Source organism: Pteropus vampyrus, unplaced genomic scaffold (assembly GCF_000151845.1).
Source record: "Pteropus vampyrus isolate Shadow unplaced genomic scaffold, Pvam_2.0 Scaffold31, whole genome shotgun sequence".
NCBI classification, from domain to species: Eukaryota; Metazoa; Chordata; class Mammalia; order Chiroptera; family Pteropodidae; genus Pteropus; species Pteropus vampyrus.
Window position 1 is genome coordinate 10,524,449 of NW_011888812.1, and position 12,592 is coordinate 10,537,040.

General features: G+C 56.6%; 1 protein-coding gene across 1 annotated transcript in view; it reads right to left on the minus strand.

Annotated features, from left to right (window-relative positions):
• Nucleotides 1-285: 285 nt before the first annotated feature.
• Nucleotides 286-12,592, minus strand: part of MYBPC3 (myosin binding protein C, cardiac) — a 21,301-nt gene continuing 8,994 nt past the window's right edge. Inside the window, exons 12-33 of the mRNA XM_023528768.1 lie at nucleotides 11,338-11,470; nucleotides 11,076-11,078; nucleotides 10,839-10,963; nucleotides 10,663-10,768; nucleotides 10,401-10,567; nucleotides 9,812-9,977; nucleotides 8,982-9,088; nucleotides 8,866-8,895; nucleotides 7,816-7,955; nucleotides 7,474-7,554; nucleotides 6,690-6,849; nucleotides 6,270-6,374; nucleotides 5,993-6,181; nucleotides 4,730-4,864; nucleotides 4,364-4,531; nucleotides 3,542-3,630; nucleotides 3,179-3,374; nucleotides 2,796-2,935; nucleotides 2,444-2,603; nucleotides 2,195-2,331; nucleotides 1,423-1,889; nucleotides 286-1,283 (exon numbers count right to left, since the gene is read on the minus strand). Coding sequence (XP_023384536.1) covers nucleotides 1,599-1,889; nucleotides 2,195-2,331; nucleotides 2,444-2,603; nucleotides 2,796-2,935; nucleotides 3,179-3,374; nucleotides 3,542-3,630; nucleotides 4,364-4,531; nucleotides 4,730-4,864; nucleotides 5,993-6,181; nucleotides 6,270-6,374; nucleotides 6,690-6,849; nucleotides 7,474-7,554; nucleotides 7,816-7,955; nucleotides 8,866-8,895; nucleotides 8,982-9,088; nucleotides 9,812-9,977; nucleotides 10,401-10,567; nucleotides 10,663-10,768; nucleotides 10,839-10,963; nucleotides 11,076-11,078; nucleotides 11,338-11,470 — 2,828 coding nt within the window. The 3' untranslated portion in view covers nucleotides 286-1,283; nucleotides 1,423-1,598. The remainder of the gene's footprint in view (nucleotides 1,284-1,422; nucleotides 1,890-2,194; nucleotides 2,332-2,443; nucleotides 2,604-2,795; nucleotides 2,936-3,178; nucleotides 3,375-3,541; nucleotides 3,631-4,363; nucleotides 4,532-4,729; nucleotides 4,865-5,992; nucleotides 6,182-6,269; nucleotides 6,375-6,689; nucleotides 6,850-7,473; nucleotides 7,555-7,815; nucleotides 7,956-8,865; nucleotides 8,896-8,981; nucleotides 9,089-9,811; nucleotides 9,978-10,400; nucleotides 10,568-10,662; nucleotides 10,769-10,838; nucleotides 10,964-11,075; nucleotides 11,079-11,337; nucleotides 11,471-12,592) is intronic.

Sequence of the window (12,592 nt, forward strand, 5' to 3'; positions counted from 1 at the left end):
CACCAGGCTTCTGGGCTCCCAGAGAGGGGCAGTGGGAGAGGGCTTCCCTTTGCCACCTCAGGGCCCGTAGAGGGCTGCTGTACTAGGAATTGGCCACTAGAGGGAGCAGCCAAACTGGCTTTGACACCTGAGCAGAAATGAATTTAACAGTGGAGGAACCAAGCCGGGGGCCCAGCTCCTGGTTTTCCTTACAGGTGTGGTCCAGAGAGTACTGTGACTTGGCCAGGGCCTCCTACAGACCCTGGACCCCTGAGCTCTGGGATCTTGGCCAGGAGTGTCTTAGATTGGGTAGAACTCTGAGAAGCAGCCCTGGGACCAGCCCTGTTGGAATTTTTTTCTATGCCATAGAACAACCTGGTATTCTGGGCAGGAAGGGCCCTCCACACTCTATCAGGGCACCTCTGAGAACTGCTGGCTTCCTCCTCCAAAAAGGAAACTGATGATCAGGTTCGGGCTCCCTCTGGGGGAAGGAAGAGCAGAGTATAGCCCTAGCCCTACATCTTCCTGGTTCCCAGTGTCTTGTGCTGGAGAGGGTCACTCTCTCCCAATGGGATACGGGTGTACATGGGCTTTGGGCTTGTTAACCACTGGGTCCCCAAAACAGCCCAGTGCAGCTCCACTCCAGGCCTTATGGGCACAAAACCATATTGAGATTCAGCAGTGCCCCACATCTGGGCTGCTGTGACCACGGGTCACCAGGTCAAAGATAGTATTGAGCACATGAGACCAGGCAGGAGAGCCTTGGGCTTCGGGCTGTGTTGCTAATACACTTTCCTGTCACAGCTCCTCAGTTTCCTCATTTGAAGACTATATGCAGTGAGGGAAGACTGAGGTTCCTTCTAGCATTAACATTTTATGAACTTGGGATTCCACTCCGGGCCTTATTTCACTCTTCTGGGAGACAGGATACCTACCTATAGTTTGCTCTGAAGATCAACTAAATTCTGTGCTTTGTGTGAAAACAAGAGTCAGTTCTCTGTGAGTGCACTGATCTTTTATTGCCCTTATACACTAAGAAACACGACAGGCCAGAAAGACCGGTCTGCAGCCATCATTTCCTGAGCCCACTCATTTTTCACCCAGAAGATCTGAAAGTTTCCAACAGGCGCTCTGACAGGTCAGTCTGTGTAGAGTCCCTTCCACACCTGCTTGCAACTATACTGTGCTACCGATGCCTCCCCCAGCCCCAAGATACACACTTGCACACACACGTCCAACAGCAGGAAGGTAGCTTGTCCGCTTCCTTCCAGGCTCCTGGCACATGGGCCGGCATCTGGTTGCACCTGTGACACAGGTTCCCTTGTGAGTGAACTGGACTGAAACCTTGCTAAGAGCCACCGGCACCCTCATTTTCCTGGACCAAGGGCCAGGGCTCAGCCTCTGATTTGGGCCCCGATTGTCAGGGTGGTCTGGAGTACATACCTGGCCATCCCTGGTGAGCCAGCCTGGTCACTGAGGCACTGCAGGAGAGAAGGAGGCCATGTCATTTGTGTGCTGCACCTTCCAGCACCATGTGTGTCCTCCCAGATTCTGGGAGGCTGAGGGAGCATCTCTAGCAACAGAGCCCAGAAGCCAGAACCCATCTGGACATGGCAAGGTCATTGCCCTTTCAGCCAGAGCAGCTGTCGGGCCAGGAAACAGAGTCCCAGCTGGTGTCCTGCCTCCTCCGCCATCCTAGGCTCTGGCCCAGTGGGTTCCTCACCTCGCACCTCTAGGCGGCACTCACACTGTGCCTCGCCTTGTAAGTTGGTGGCCCTGCAGACATAGATACCCCCGTCAAAGGGGCAGGGTTTTCTGATCTCCAGGGTCAACACTCCCTGCTTGCTGAACATGCGGAAGCGGGCATCTTCTCCCAGGTCCAGACCATTCTTGAACCAGGAAACCTTGGGCTGTAAATCAGATAATGAGAGGAAGAAAAACCCTCAGGTGGACAGGGGACCTAGCAGGCATGTAGAAAGACTGGCATTGGTGTTCCTACTCCAGGGGCTCCCACTAGGTCCGAAACTGCCAAAGAGTGAAAATGGACAGGGAGCCAACGGTGAGCGTTGAGGCCCTGCTCAGGGAGAGCAACTTGGCCCCGATCCCAGAGGCAGAGAGGAAGCAGGGGGACAGGCTAGGGAGAGGACCGCTCAAGGATGGAGCCGCTGAGCCCTGTCTCCTGGGTCTGCCTGGACCTGGGCCCAAAGTTCCCTACCTTGGGGCTACCCCGGACGGCACAGCAGAGGATAGCATTGTAGCCGGCGATGACTGAGCGGTTCACCAGGGGGTGAGTGAAGCTTGGGGCCTCAGAAAAGTCCAGGGCTTTGTAGTTGGGTGGCTCATATGTGATGCCTGTTGGCAATAGGACTTTGTGCCACGAGGGCCACACCAAGCCAGGCACCCCTCCCTGACCCCACCGCCTCCCTGCCTCAGCTCCCCCAGGGGTGAAAGTGAGGGTACAGACCTGGTCTAGGGATGAAGACGGGCTCCTTGGTGGTGGCAGCATTGTCACTGGGCCCCACCATGTTATGACTGAAGACCCGGAAGTAGTAGCCATTGCCAATGATAAGCTCTGACACCACGCAGTGGGTACTGCGGTAGTGCTCCAAGACAGTGAACCACTCCTGCAGGTGTGGAGGAAAGGGAGGGGTCTCTGGGGGCAGGTCCTACTTCCTGCCGAGGCCCTCTCAACTGTGGAGGGAACCAGATCGGAGAGGGAGGATGAGAGGAAGGCCCATTCTCAGGCCAGGAGAGAGGCAGCTGGGGCTGCCTGGCCCTAGGGAGGGTATATGTGGGGCCCAGGCCCCCAGGCTCACCATGGTCTTCTTGTCAGCTTTCTGTACTGTGTAACCCAAGATCTCTGTGTTGCCATCATCTTGGGGTGGCTTCCACTCCAAAGCCACATTGAAACCCCACGTTTCTGTGACCCGAATGTCCACTGGAGGACTTGGCTTGTCTGCAGAATATAGACCCAGTTGGAACACCACACCTCCTGATACTTACTGCCTGAGCAAGAGCAGGGGATGCCAGGCACAAGGGGCCCCGTGGCCCGCCATCCTGGACTTGGCTGTCGTCTTCTGCAGGACTCTGGGCATCCCAGAGCAGGGGCCCCAGGACTGAAAGATGTGAAGCCCTGGGTTGGGTCCAGCTCAGGGACAGGAAATGAGGGGGCTCAGAGGGAGGCCCCAGTGCCACGCACCAATGACCTGCAGGACCAGCGTCGCCTTGTCCTCCATGTTCTCAATGCGCAGCGCCACCTGGTAGGTGCCAGAGTGGGTACGGCGAGCGGCCCGGATAAACAGGATGGTGTCCGTAGGGCTGTTTCGGATGCTCACCTCCTCGCTGGCCAGTGGCTGCCCCTCTTTGGTCCAGGTCACCTGAGGCCGGGGCTTGCCCTGTGGGGAGGAACAGCTCACTCCCAAGCCTGGCTCTTCCTGAAGGCCGGCCACCACTGCAGCCTCGCATGCCCAGGTGAGGTCCCGGGGTGTGGTCAGCCCTGCGTCACACCCATCTGCTAGACATGAACAACACACTGCGAGACAGAGAAGGGGGCCAGCCCTACCTGAAAAGGAATGAGGAGGTTCACGGGCTCCCCAACTCTCCTCTGGATGGTCTGGCGTAGGTGCCTGGGCAGCTGGAGCCGTGGCCGCTCTGTGGAAACAGAGTGGGTGGCTCAGTGGGGACCAACCACAGCCCGAGGCCTGAGAAGCGCCACAGGTCCGTTTTCTCTTGAGGCAGAGCCCAGAGAGCTGCAAAGAAAATCGCTGCCTCCTGGGCCCACCGCCCCGCCTTCGCTCCCCCTAACCCCAGCCTGAGCGGTTCACATAGCTCCTGCTTCCACCTGAGCCTCATCACACCAATGCAAGAGAAGGCAGGGACAGAGAGGGTGTGCAATTCGTTTGAGGTCACACAGGCCAGGATACAAATGTAGGCTTTTGGATCCTATAACCCGTGCTGTTTCCACCCCAGTTTGCTGCCTCTTTCCACTTGGAGAACCAGTCCTTAAACAATTGATCCTTTTTTGGGAATAAAGGAATGGGAAGTGGATCCCAGATCAGCCAATCTGACCCCAAGTGGCCTCATTGCTCAGTCCTGAGCACGTGGAAAATACCTGCCTGTTGGAGCTGAGAGACACAGACTAGAGCTGGGAGGTGATGGTATATGACCTACATTCTCCTGTTCCAAACAGGTGGGCGTGGAAAACCAAGAGGACACTTTCCGTACAGGTTTGCCCTGGGCCTGGGCATGGGGAAGGGCTCCAAACCCTCCTGCCCAGCGTTTAGCCCCTCCCTCTAGTAGGGTCTCCCGGACTGTCCCAACCTCCGCTGGCACCAAGGGTCAGGGGATCAGTGGCAGGTTTTGCGACTGCACAGGGGGCACTCACGCAGTATCTCCTGCACCGTCACGGGCTCCTTGGTGGTGACAGGGGCTCCAGGGCCTGCCACATTGTGCGCCCGCACCCGGAAGAGCAGCCGGGCCCCAGTGGGCAAGTCCTTGACCAGTATGGATGTGCGCTCTGTCAGCCCCTGCAGGGCAGGCACCCACTCTGAGCCTGAGGGTGGGATGGGGAGGCAAGACCGTGGGCAGTGTCAACATCGACACCCCTCCACCCCACTGCCCACCCTCTGGTGGCTATCTGGGGCCTCCACTGCAGATAGGGCCCTGCAGGGTGATGACAGGTGCCTGGCCTGAGGGCTGCTTTGGAGAAGGGTGGTGGCTGCGGGCCCAGGGCTGGGCAGGGGACACTCACAGCCCTCTTGGCAGTACTCCACACTGTAGCCGTCCAGGCCACCGGCTCCCTCACGCTCTGGGGGCCGCCACTTGAGGGAGACAGTGGTATCAGAGACATCCTCCACTGCCAGGTGGGTGGGCTCACTGGGGGGCCCTGGGCAGAGAGGTCAGAGAGGGGCCTGAGTCAGACAGGGAGACTTCCTCTTTGGCTAGCTTTTAAGCATTTTAAGAAATAGGTTGACTCTATTAAAAGACATGTCTCCAGATAGGCTTAAAAACAAACAATTACAAAGGAAGGCTGTAAATAGGAAAAGACACCCAAAGAACACAAAGAGCTTAGAAGGAGCCATTTCTGTCAGATACCATAGGAAATGCTATAATGTAATTCAAGGGAAAACGAGTCTGAAACATGGGAGTTTCACAGCACTGTATGATTAGGTGAGTTGACTAAGAGCTGAGCAAACGAGAAGTCAGCCCCTAAAGAGAGAGGCCTGGACTCTTCTTCCCACAGGCACCCCCTTCCTGCCATCTCCCCAAGCCGTGCCCCCTCCCTGGGTTGGAGGGGGTGCCTGCCCCTCCCTCAGACAGCTGCCCCTGAAGGCTCACACATCCTAATAGGGACAGGTGTCCTCAAGAGCCTGCCACACCCTCAGCGTCTTTTCTACCTTCTCTACCCTCATTATACAGATGAGGGACCTGAGGCTTCAGGGGGAGACAATGACTCCAGATGGCCCTCTCGGAGATAATGGAGCTGGCCCTGCAAACCGATCTCCAGCTCCTGGGCCAGGGCCCTTTCCACAGACAGATGTCCCTCTGTCCCTCAGGCACCTACTACCCTTACCTTATCCCATATATGATAAATCCTGGTTGAAAGGAGTGGGGAGCAGGGAACGATTAATATTTATCGAACACCTACCGTATGCCAGCTGCTCTGCCTGCACCATCTCATTCCATCCTAACAACAGTTCTATAAAGTAAGTACTGTCATTACTCCCATGTTATAGATATGAAACTATAACATGGCTCAAGAGATGAACCACGGGTGAGAGTGGTGTGAGTCTCAACTCCACCCTCTACCAGCTGGGTGACCTTGAGCAAGTCATTTAATTTCTGTGAACCTCACTTTCTTCTTCTATGACATGAAGAGGATTACCCCTGGCTGTTGATTAAAGACGAGGGATGTAAATGCCTAGGGTGGTGGCCGCCCACACAAAGCAGCTGCTATTATTGGGTCCCTTCACCAGGGATGGCACGGGGTCAGTGCCAGGCCCAGCAGACTTACCCACAGGCATGAAGGGCTGGGAGGCGGGGCTGGGCCTGGACATGCCGATGGCGTTGACTGCGTAGACGCGCATCTCATAAACCACGCCCTCAATCATGCGCCTCGCCTCGTGTCTCAGCTCCCGCAGCAGGTCGAAGTTCAGCCGCATCCACCGGTAGCTCTTCTTCTTCTTGCGCTCCAGGATGTATCCTGAGCAAAGGAAGCTAAAGCTCTGGTCTGGGGCTCAGACACCCCCACACCGTCTGCCCTCGGCTCTACCCGGGTGCCTTCCACTCACCCAGGACTGGCTGCCCGCCGTCATAGGCAGGCGGCTCCCACTGCACCGTGCAGGAGTCCTCGCCCACGTTACTGATCTTGGGGGCTGCAGGGGCGTCTGGCACATCTAAAGGGAGTGGACCCACATCAGCCCAGCCCAGGCCCAGGGCCAACGTTGCTCATCCCCTCACCACCCCAACCAAAGGCTACAGGCTCACCCCCACCCCCCCCAGAGCCAAAGAGATCTTTCTAGAATGCAGTTCTGATCAACCTTTTATGGCTCCCCCCCATTTATATTCACCCATGACCTAGTCCCAATCCTCTCTATGGACCTGAGAATGTGCCCCTTGATGTTCGCTGAGTGACCAAATGAGTAAATGTATGGGCCCTCCCTAGTTGCCCCTCTGTCTTCCCCTACTGGACCCTGGCTAGCCAGCCTCACCGATGACCTTGACTGTCAGGTTGACCTGGTCCTCGCCCACAGGGTTCTTCACCGTGACGGTGTAGACGCCCTCGTCTTCCTTCTCTGCCCCCTCGACCGTGAAGATGCTGCGGTCCTTGGTGGTCTCCACTCGGACCCGACCCTCGGTCTCACACAGCAGCTGGAAGCGGGGGCAGGGTGAGGGAAAGGGCCCAAGTTGGACTCCAGAGGCTTCTGTAGCCTCCGGAATGGCCAACCATTCTGAACTGGGAAAGGAGCTCAGCTCAGGGTTCACAGGGACGGCAAGCCTGAATGGAACCTGCATCCGCGTGAGCACCTTGTCCCAAAACCTTTCCTGAACACCTGCCATGGGCGAGGCGCCAGAGCAGGGGTCTCAGGCTCTAGCTCTACCTTTGTCATGGAATTTTAGGCAATCATTTAGCCTCTCCGTGCCTCAGTTTCTTTATCCACCAAATGGGAATAACATAACCTCACAGAGCTACTGTGAGGATTCCACAAAGACTTCAGCTGGATAGAACAGGGCAGGGAGGAGGAAAAGCTGATCTGAGTGGCCCTCCAGCAGCTATTCACACTAAAAAGTGCCAGGGAAACCCACCCCCTAGTTGGGAGGAAGCATGAAGTAACAGCCAGCTCAGGAGGATGGGAGCCAAATTGTGGCTTATCAGGAGGGTCGCTTCCTGGAGACCCTGCCTGGGGCAGCAGCACAACTGGCCAGATGTGGCACCTTCACAGAGGCCTTGCCCAAGGGTGGATAGAGCCTCACCCCACCTTCAGCCTCACTTACCTTCTTGTCAAACACCCACTCCTCACTGGCACCTGCATCCCCCGGGGCATCTAGGGCTGGCCCGGCAGGAACCTTTTTCCCCTGGGAACACAGCAAGAAGGAAGGAGGGGAAAGGGGACTGACTCAGCCTGGAGAGAATCCCTGCCCAGTTGCCCCCCTGTCTTTCCTTTGCCTGCCCCCACGTCTGCCTGCTTTGCCCACCTCCCTGCCAGCTGAGCCTCTGCACTCCCAGCCAGTGGCCAACTGCAGGGTGTGCCCATGTGGGGTGGGGAGTAGGTCCTAATGCTCATTGGTCCCAACCACCTGTTTTCCATGGGGAAGTGGAGGAATGATCCACAGTACCTGTGTGATTGTCTTCTGCCAGATCACAGTGGGAGCAGGGTCCCCAGAAATAGGGACGTCCAGGCGTAGCTTGTTCCCAGCCACAACCACGATGGTATCCGATGTGCGGCCTGGGCAGTCCAGGTGGATCTTGGGAGGTTCTGATGTGGGGAGATGGCATAGATCAGAGAAAGGGGAAGGGCCTGAGGCCCATAAAATGGGGGGAAACTGGAGGGAGCACATGCCCGTTTTTTTTTAAATCAATTTTATTGAGGTATAATTTACATATAATGAAATGCCAAGATTTGAGCATACAGCTTGATGAGTTTTGACAAATGTATATACCTGTGTAACCACCACCTGATCAAGCTCTAGAACATTCTGTCACCCCAAGAAGTTCCTGGGGAGGTTTGTAACATCAGGTCACCTAGTGTAACGTTTCTCAAACTGTTTCTGGGAACTTCCTGCTGGGCAGAGGGGGAAGCTCCCAAGGCCGAATAATTTAGGGAAACACTGGACTAAAGAAAGTTAAGCACATTTCTTTACCGCAGGATTTTTCAGAGTCTTGGGCATGGTAATAATGCACCTTCTGAATTAGTAAGATGTGGGGCAAGTGTTCAGCGTTTCCCAAACTTATTGTACCATGGAACCCTTTTTAAATGGAGTATCTTGTATTAAGTGAACCCAGTGTGGAAAACACTGATCTAGAGCATGCCTCAGCCTGGACTACTCTGAAGTTAGGATTCTGAAATGCCCGACTAAAGTTTAATCTAAAAGTAGGAGAGATACTTCTAAAAATGGAAAAGATTTAACAGTAAAAGCTTACATATGTGCTGTCACCTGACAGCTCACACACATCATCTCCTCTCACCTTTCCTGTCACCCATGAAAGAGGCACTATCAGGATCCCCATTTTAGAGATGAAGAAACTGAGGCTCAGAGAGATTATAATTGGCAGAGCTAGCGCTGGGCTTCAGGGTCCCTTTCCCAGATCTTTGCTCTTCCATCTGTGAGCGGAGGGAGCCATGTTGGATGAGTGGAGAGGTGGCGCACAGGGGCCCTGAGACTCACCTTGCCTGGGCACGAAGTCAATCTTGACCTCTGCAAGATAAGGAAGAGCAGGTGACACCAGGGCAAAGGCAGGGTCCAGCAACAGAGGCCCCACCCCGCCCCGGGCACCGGCTCACCCATGAAGTGGAGCTTGGCAGACAGGTTGCAGGCGAAGCCCTCAGGCACAAAGCTGTAGTCAGCCTCGTCTGCAGGCGTGACGTCGTCAATGGTCAGTTTGTGGACCCTGCAGGACAGCGGTGGCTCAGAGGGCCCCATTGGGCCACACACCCCTAGCCCCGCTGGACACCCTAGCCAGGGGGCCTGTGGCCCATCATAGCTCACTGGTGTTCTAGTGTTTCAAGTCCTTTCTTTATTTTTGAATTGTCCAGCTTCCTCACATGTTTTCAGAGGTAGGAGTATAAAAGTGTCACCTTGGCTGGGCCCTTGGAGACTAGGCAGGGGTTGGTCTCATTAACCTCCATGGCCTTAGGCCCAGCACAGGCCAGCCCAGATGCTCAGGGTGAGTAAGAGACTGGGAGAGAGCAAGGGCCCCTAGCCAGAGCCTGCCTCCTGTGGCTTCCTGCCCTGCCCTGGTCACCAGTGAGGGGGAGGGGGCTGGGGGCTCTGAGGCCTGTCTGTCTCTCTCACTGCTCCTTCTCTGTCTCAGATGGACTCTCCTCTGCATGCTTCTGTCTCTCCATAGCTTTCTGTCTGTCTCTGTCTCTCTTATATATTTATTTTTCTTTCTTTCTAACTCAGTCTCTGTGTGTCTGTCTCATTTCTGTCTGTCTCTCTCTGTTTCTCTTTTTCTGTTTCTCCCTGTCTCTGTGTCTCTCTCTGTTTCTGTCTGTCTCTGTCTTTCTTTGTGTGTGTGTGTGTGTCTGTCTCTCTGTTTGTCTGTCTCAGTCTCTGCCCATCCCATATGCCTATCCCCCTTCTGCATTGGGGCCAAGCCCTGCACACTCACCGCCCAATGTGGGACACTTTTATTCGGCTGTCAGGCACCAGCTCCTTCCCATTTTTCAGCCACACACCCCGCACGTTCTCATCTGACACCTCACACTTGAACACGGCCTGGTCCTTTGCACCCACGGTCAAGTCCGCGATGCTCTGGTACACCTCCAGCTTTTTCTCTGGGGGGCAGGGCAGAGCCAGTGAGCTGGGGAGGGAGTGTGTGGGTGTGGGTGTGGGTGTGGGTGTGAATCCCGGTGGAGATCATGTGGGCATGTGAAAACACATGCGTGCATGTGTGAGTGTGACTCATGTGCATATGATGGCGCAGGGTACACAAGGACCCTCAAGTGTGTGTGTGTGTGGGTGGGGGGTGACGCTAACCAGGGCCCCCTGATTCTGTGATGTCCTCTGAGGTGGCCACCACAGCATCCTATTTTACAGATTAGAAAGGTGAGGCTCAGGACATCAAAGCGACTTGCCCCAGGTCACACAGGCCTCGATCCTGGGTTTGCCTGATTCCCATACGTGGCTGGTGGGGCTGGAGCTGAGGAGGCCCAAGGCCCTGCGGCCTTGTGTGCTCCTCCTGTCCCCACGGGCCTCACCCTGCACGATGAGCTCGGCCAGCGCCTGGCCCCCACTGGTGCGCAGTGCGTAATGCCCAGCGTCCTCCAGCGTCGCCTCGTTGATGATCAAGTGGTGTTTCTGGCCGTCCTTCTTGAATCGGTATTTGAAGGTCTCCTCCCGGGTCAGTTCCACCCCATCCTTCAGCCTGGCCGGCGGGTGGGCAGCAAGTGCTATGGCCTCCTCTGGGGCTGCCCCCAGGCCTCCCAGCCCTGTCCCATGTCCCCATGTCCCAGCACTCACCATTTGACCTGAGCCCCCTCCTCAGAGACTTCGCACTCAAACTCCACTCGCTGACCCACCATCACCAGCTGGTCCTCCAGGGGCCGCGTGATCAGCACCGGGGGCTCTGCCACGGCACGGAGCGTGTGACGGACAGGCCCCTCTGTGGCCCTCCCGTCCCGGGGTCCCCAGCCCACCTTTGACAAAGAGCTCGGTGCTGCACTTGTCCTCGCCCACCACGCACTGGTAGGCCGCGTCATCCGCCAGCGCGCACTGGCTGATGGTCAGGGTGCGCTTGGCGCCATTGGACTCGAAGATGTACCTGGGCAGGGGCCACAGAGCAGTGGCGGAAGAGCCATGGAGTCACCTCCTGGTGCCCCATCAAACGGGCCCCCCGCGCCCCCATCCCGGGCCTTCCAGGAGCTGGACCTTACTTGCTGCGGAACAGAAGAGGCCATTGGAGTATCCCCGATGGGAGGACGTGAGACCGAGAGGAGAAGAGCGAGGAAGAGAGATGGCCAGAAACAGAAAGATGGGAAATTAGACCCAGGGAGAGAGAAATAGGGAGACAGGTACCGAGAGACAAAGGCAGAGAAAACCGGTGGAGAGAGAGCAGGGCTGGGAGCAGCCCTCTCCTCTGAGGCCCCTCCCCACGCCCCCAGCCCCCCCAGAACCTGCTCTGCCCCCTGGCCGCACCTGCCACTCATCTGGATCTCCTGTCCATTCTTAAGCCATTTGACCTCAGCGTCCGGGTCTGCCAGCTCCACGGTCAGCCGGATCCTGTGGCCCTTGCTCACCTGGTAGGCGGGCTCCAGCTTCTTCTGAAAGGCTGAGCGCCACCCCTCAGCCTCACCTCCCTGCCACCCCTGCCCTCCCACCCCCAGCCCGGGGCTGGTCCAGGCACAGGCGCAGAAGGCTCAGACGCCAAGGCGACAGGCAGAGGGCCAGGGTCCTGCCTCCCCCTTCTCTCTCTGGGCCTCCACTGGGACTCTGTTTATTTCCGTATGTTCTACGTGTCTGCCGTCTCCATGTCTCTCTCTTTGTCCAACTGTCTTCTTTAGGGTCTTCTCCACTTGCTCAGCTCAGGGATAGGGTTAGGGGCTTCCAGAATGACAGAAGCTTGTCAGGAGAACAAGTGAAGGAACCAGTGGACCTTCTCGACCTCTGGACTCTGAACAGCATTTGCACTCCCGTATTTGCACTCCAGCTGCCTCTGCCCAGTGGGCAGGCGAGGCCCCTGCTTTCCCAGCTCACTGTCCAGGAGGCTGACACCCGCCCTGCCAAAACTTGATGGGGAAGGGCTAGCCTGAGCCCTCTCTATGGCCTGCCTTGGGGTGAGGGGGCTAGCCTTGGCCTGCCTGTTTTGTTCTGTTCTGTTCTGTTTGCCTGTGAGGAAGACTAAACGGGCTTGACCCTTTTCCCAGCTGTTGGTCTTTGGCCTAAACTAGCTTCTTCCCTTTTTCTTGTGTTGCAAGGGTGTAGCAGGTTTTTCTTTTTAAGGGCAGGTGCAGGAAGAAGGGACCACCTGGTCTTAATAGGTGAAGAGGGCTAACCTGTGCTCTGTCCTTTTCCTCGAGGTGTCTCTGGGCTAACCTTTGCCCTTCTCTTTTTCTGTGTGGAAAGGGCTAACCTGGGCACTCCTGTTTGTTTGTTTGTTTGTTTGTTTTTCCCTACGCAAGAGTGGGGTTAACCTGCACAAGCGTGGGGTTAACTCTTCTCCTTTCCGGGGCTAAGCTGGACCTTCCTCTTTTTCCGTGCGTGAGGTGGGGGGCGGCGAAGCTGCGCCCTCTCCCTTCGCGTGGAGGCGGAGGGCTAACCTGTGCTCTTCTTCTCGTCGCGCTTCATGCCCTTGAGCCGCTTGAGCATGCCGCGCAGGTCCGTGACGCCGTGCTGGAAGGCGATGCGCTCGTACTCCGACGGCGGCGCCTGCCGCAGGATCTCCCACACGTCC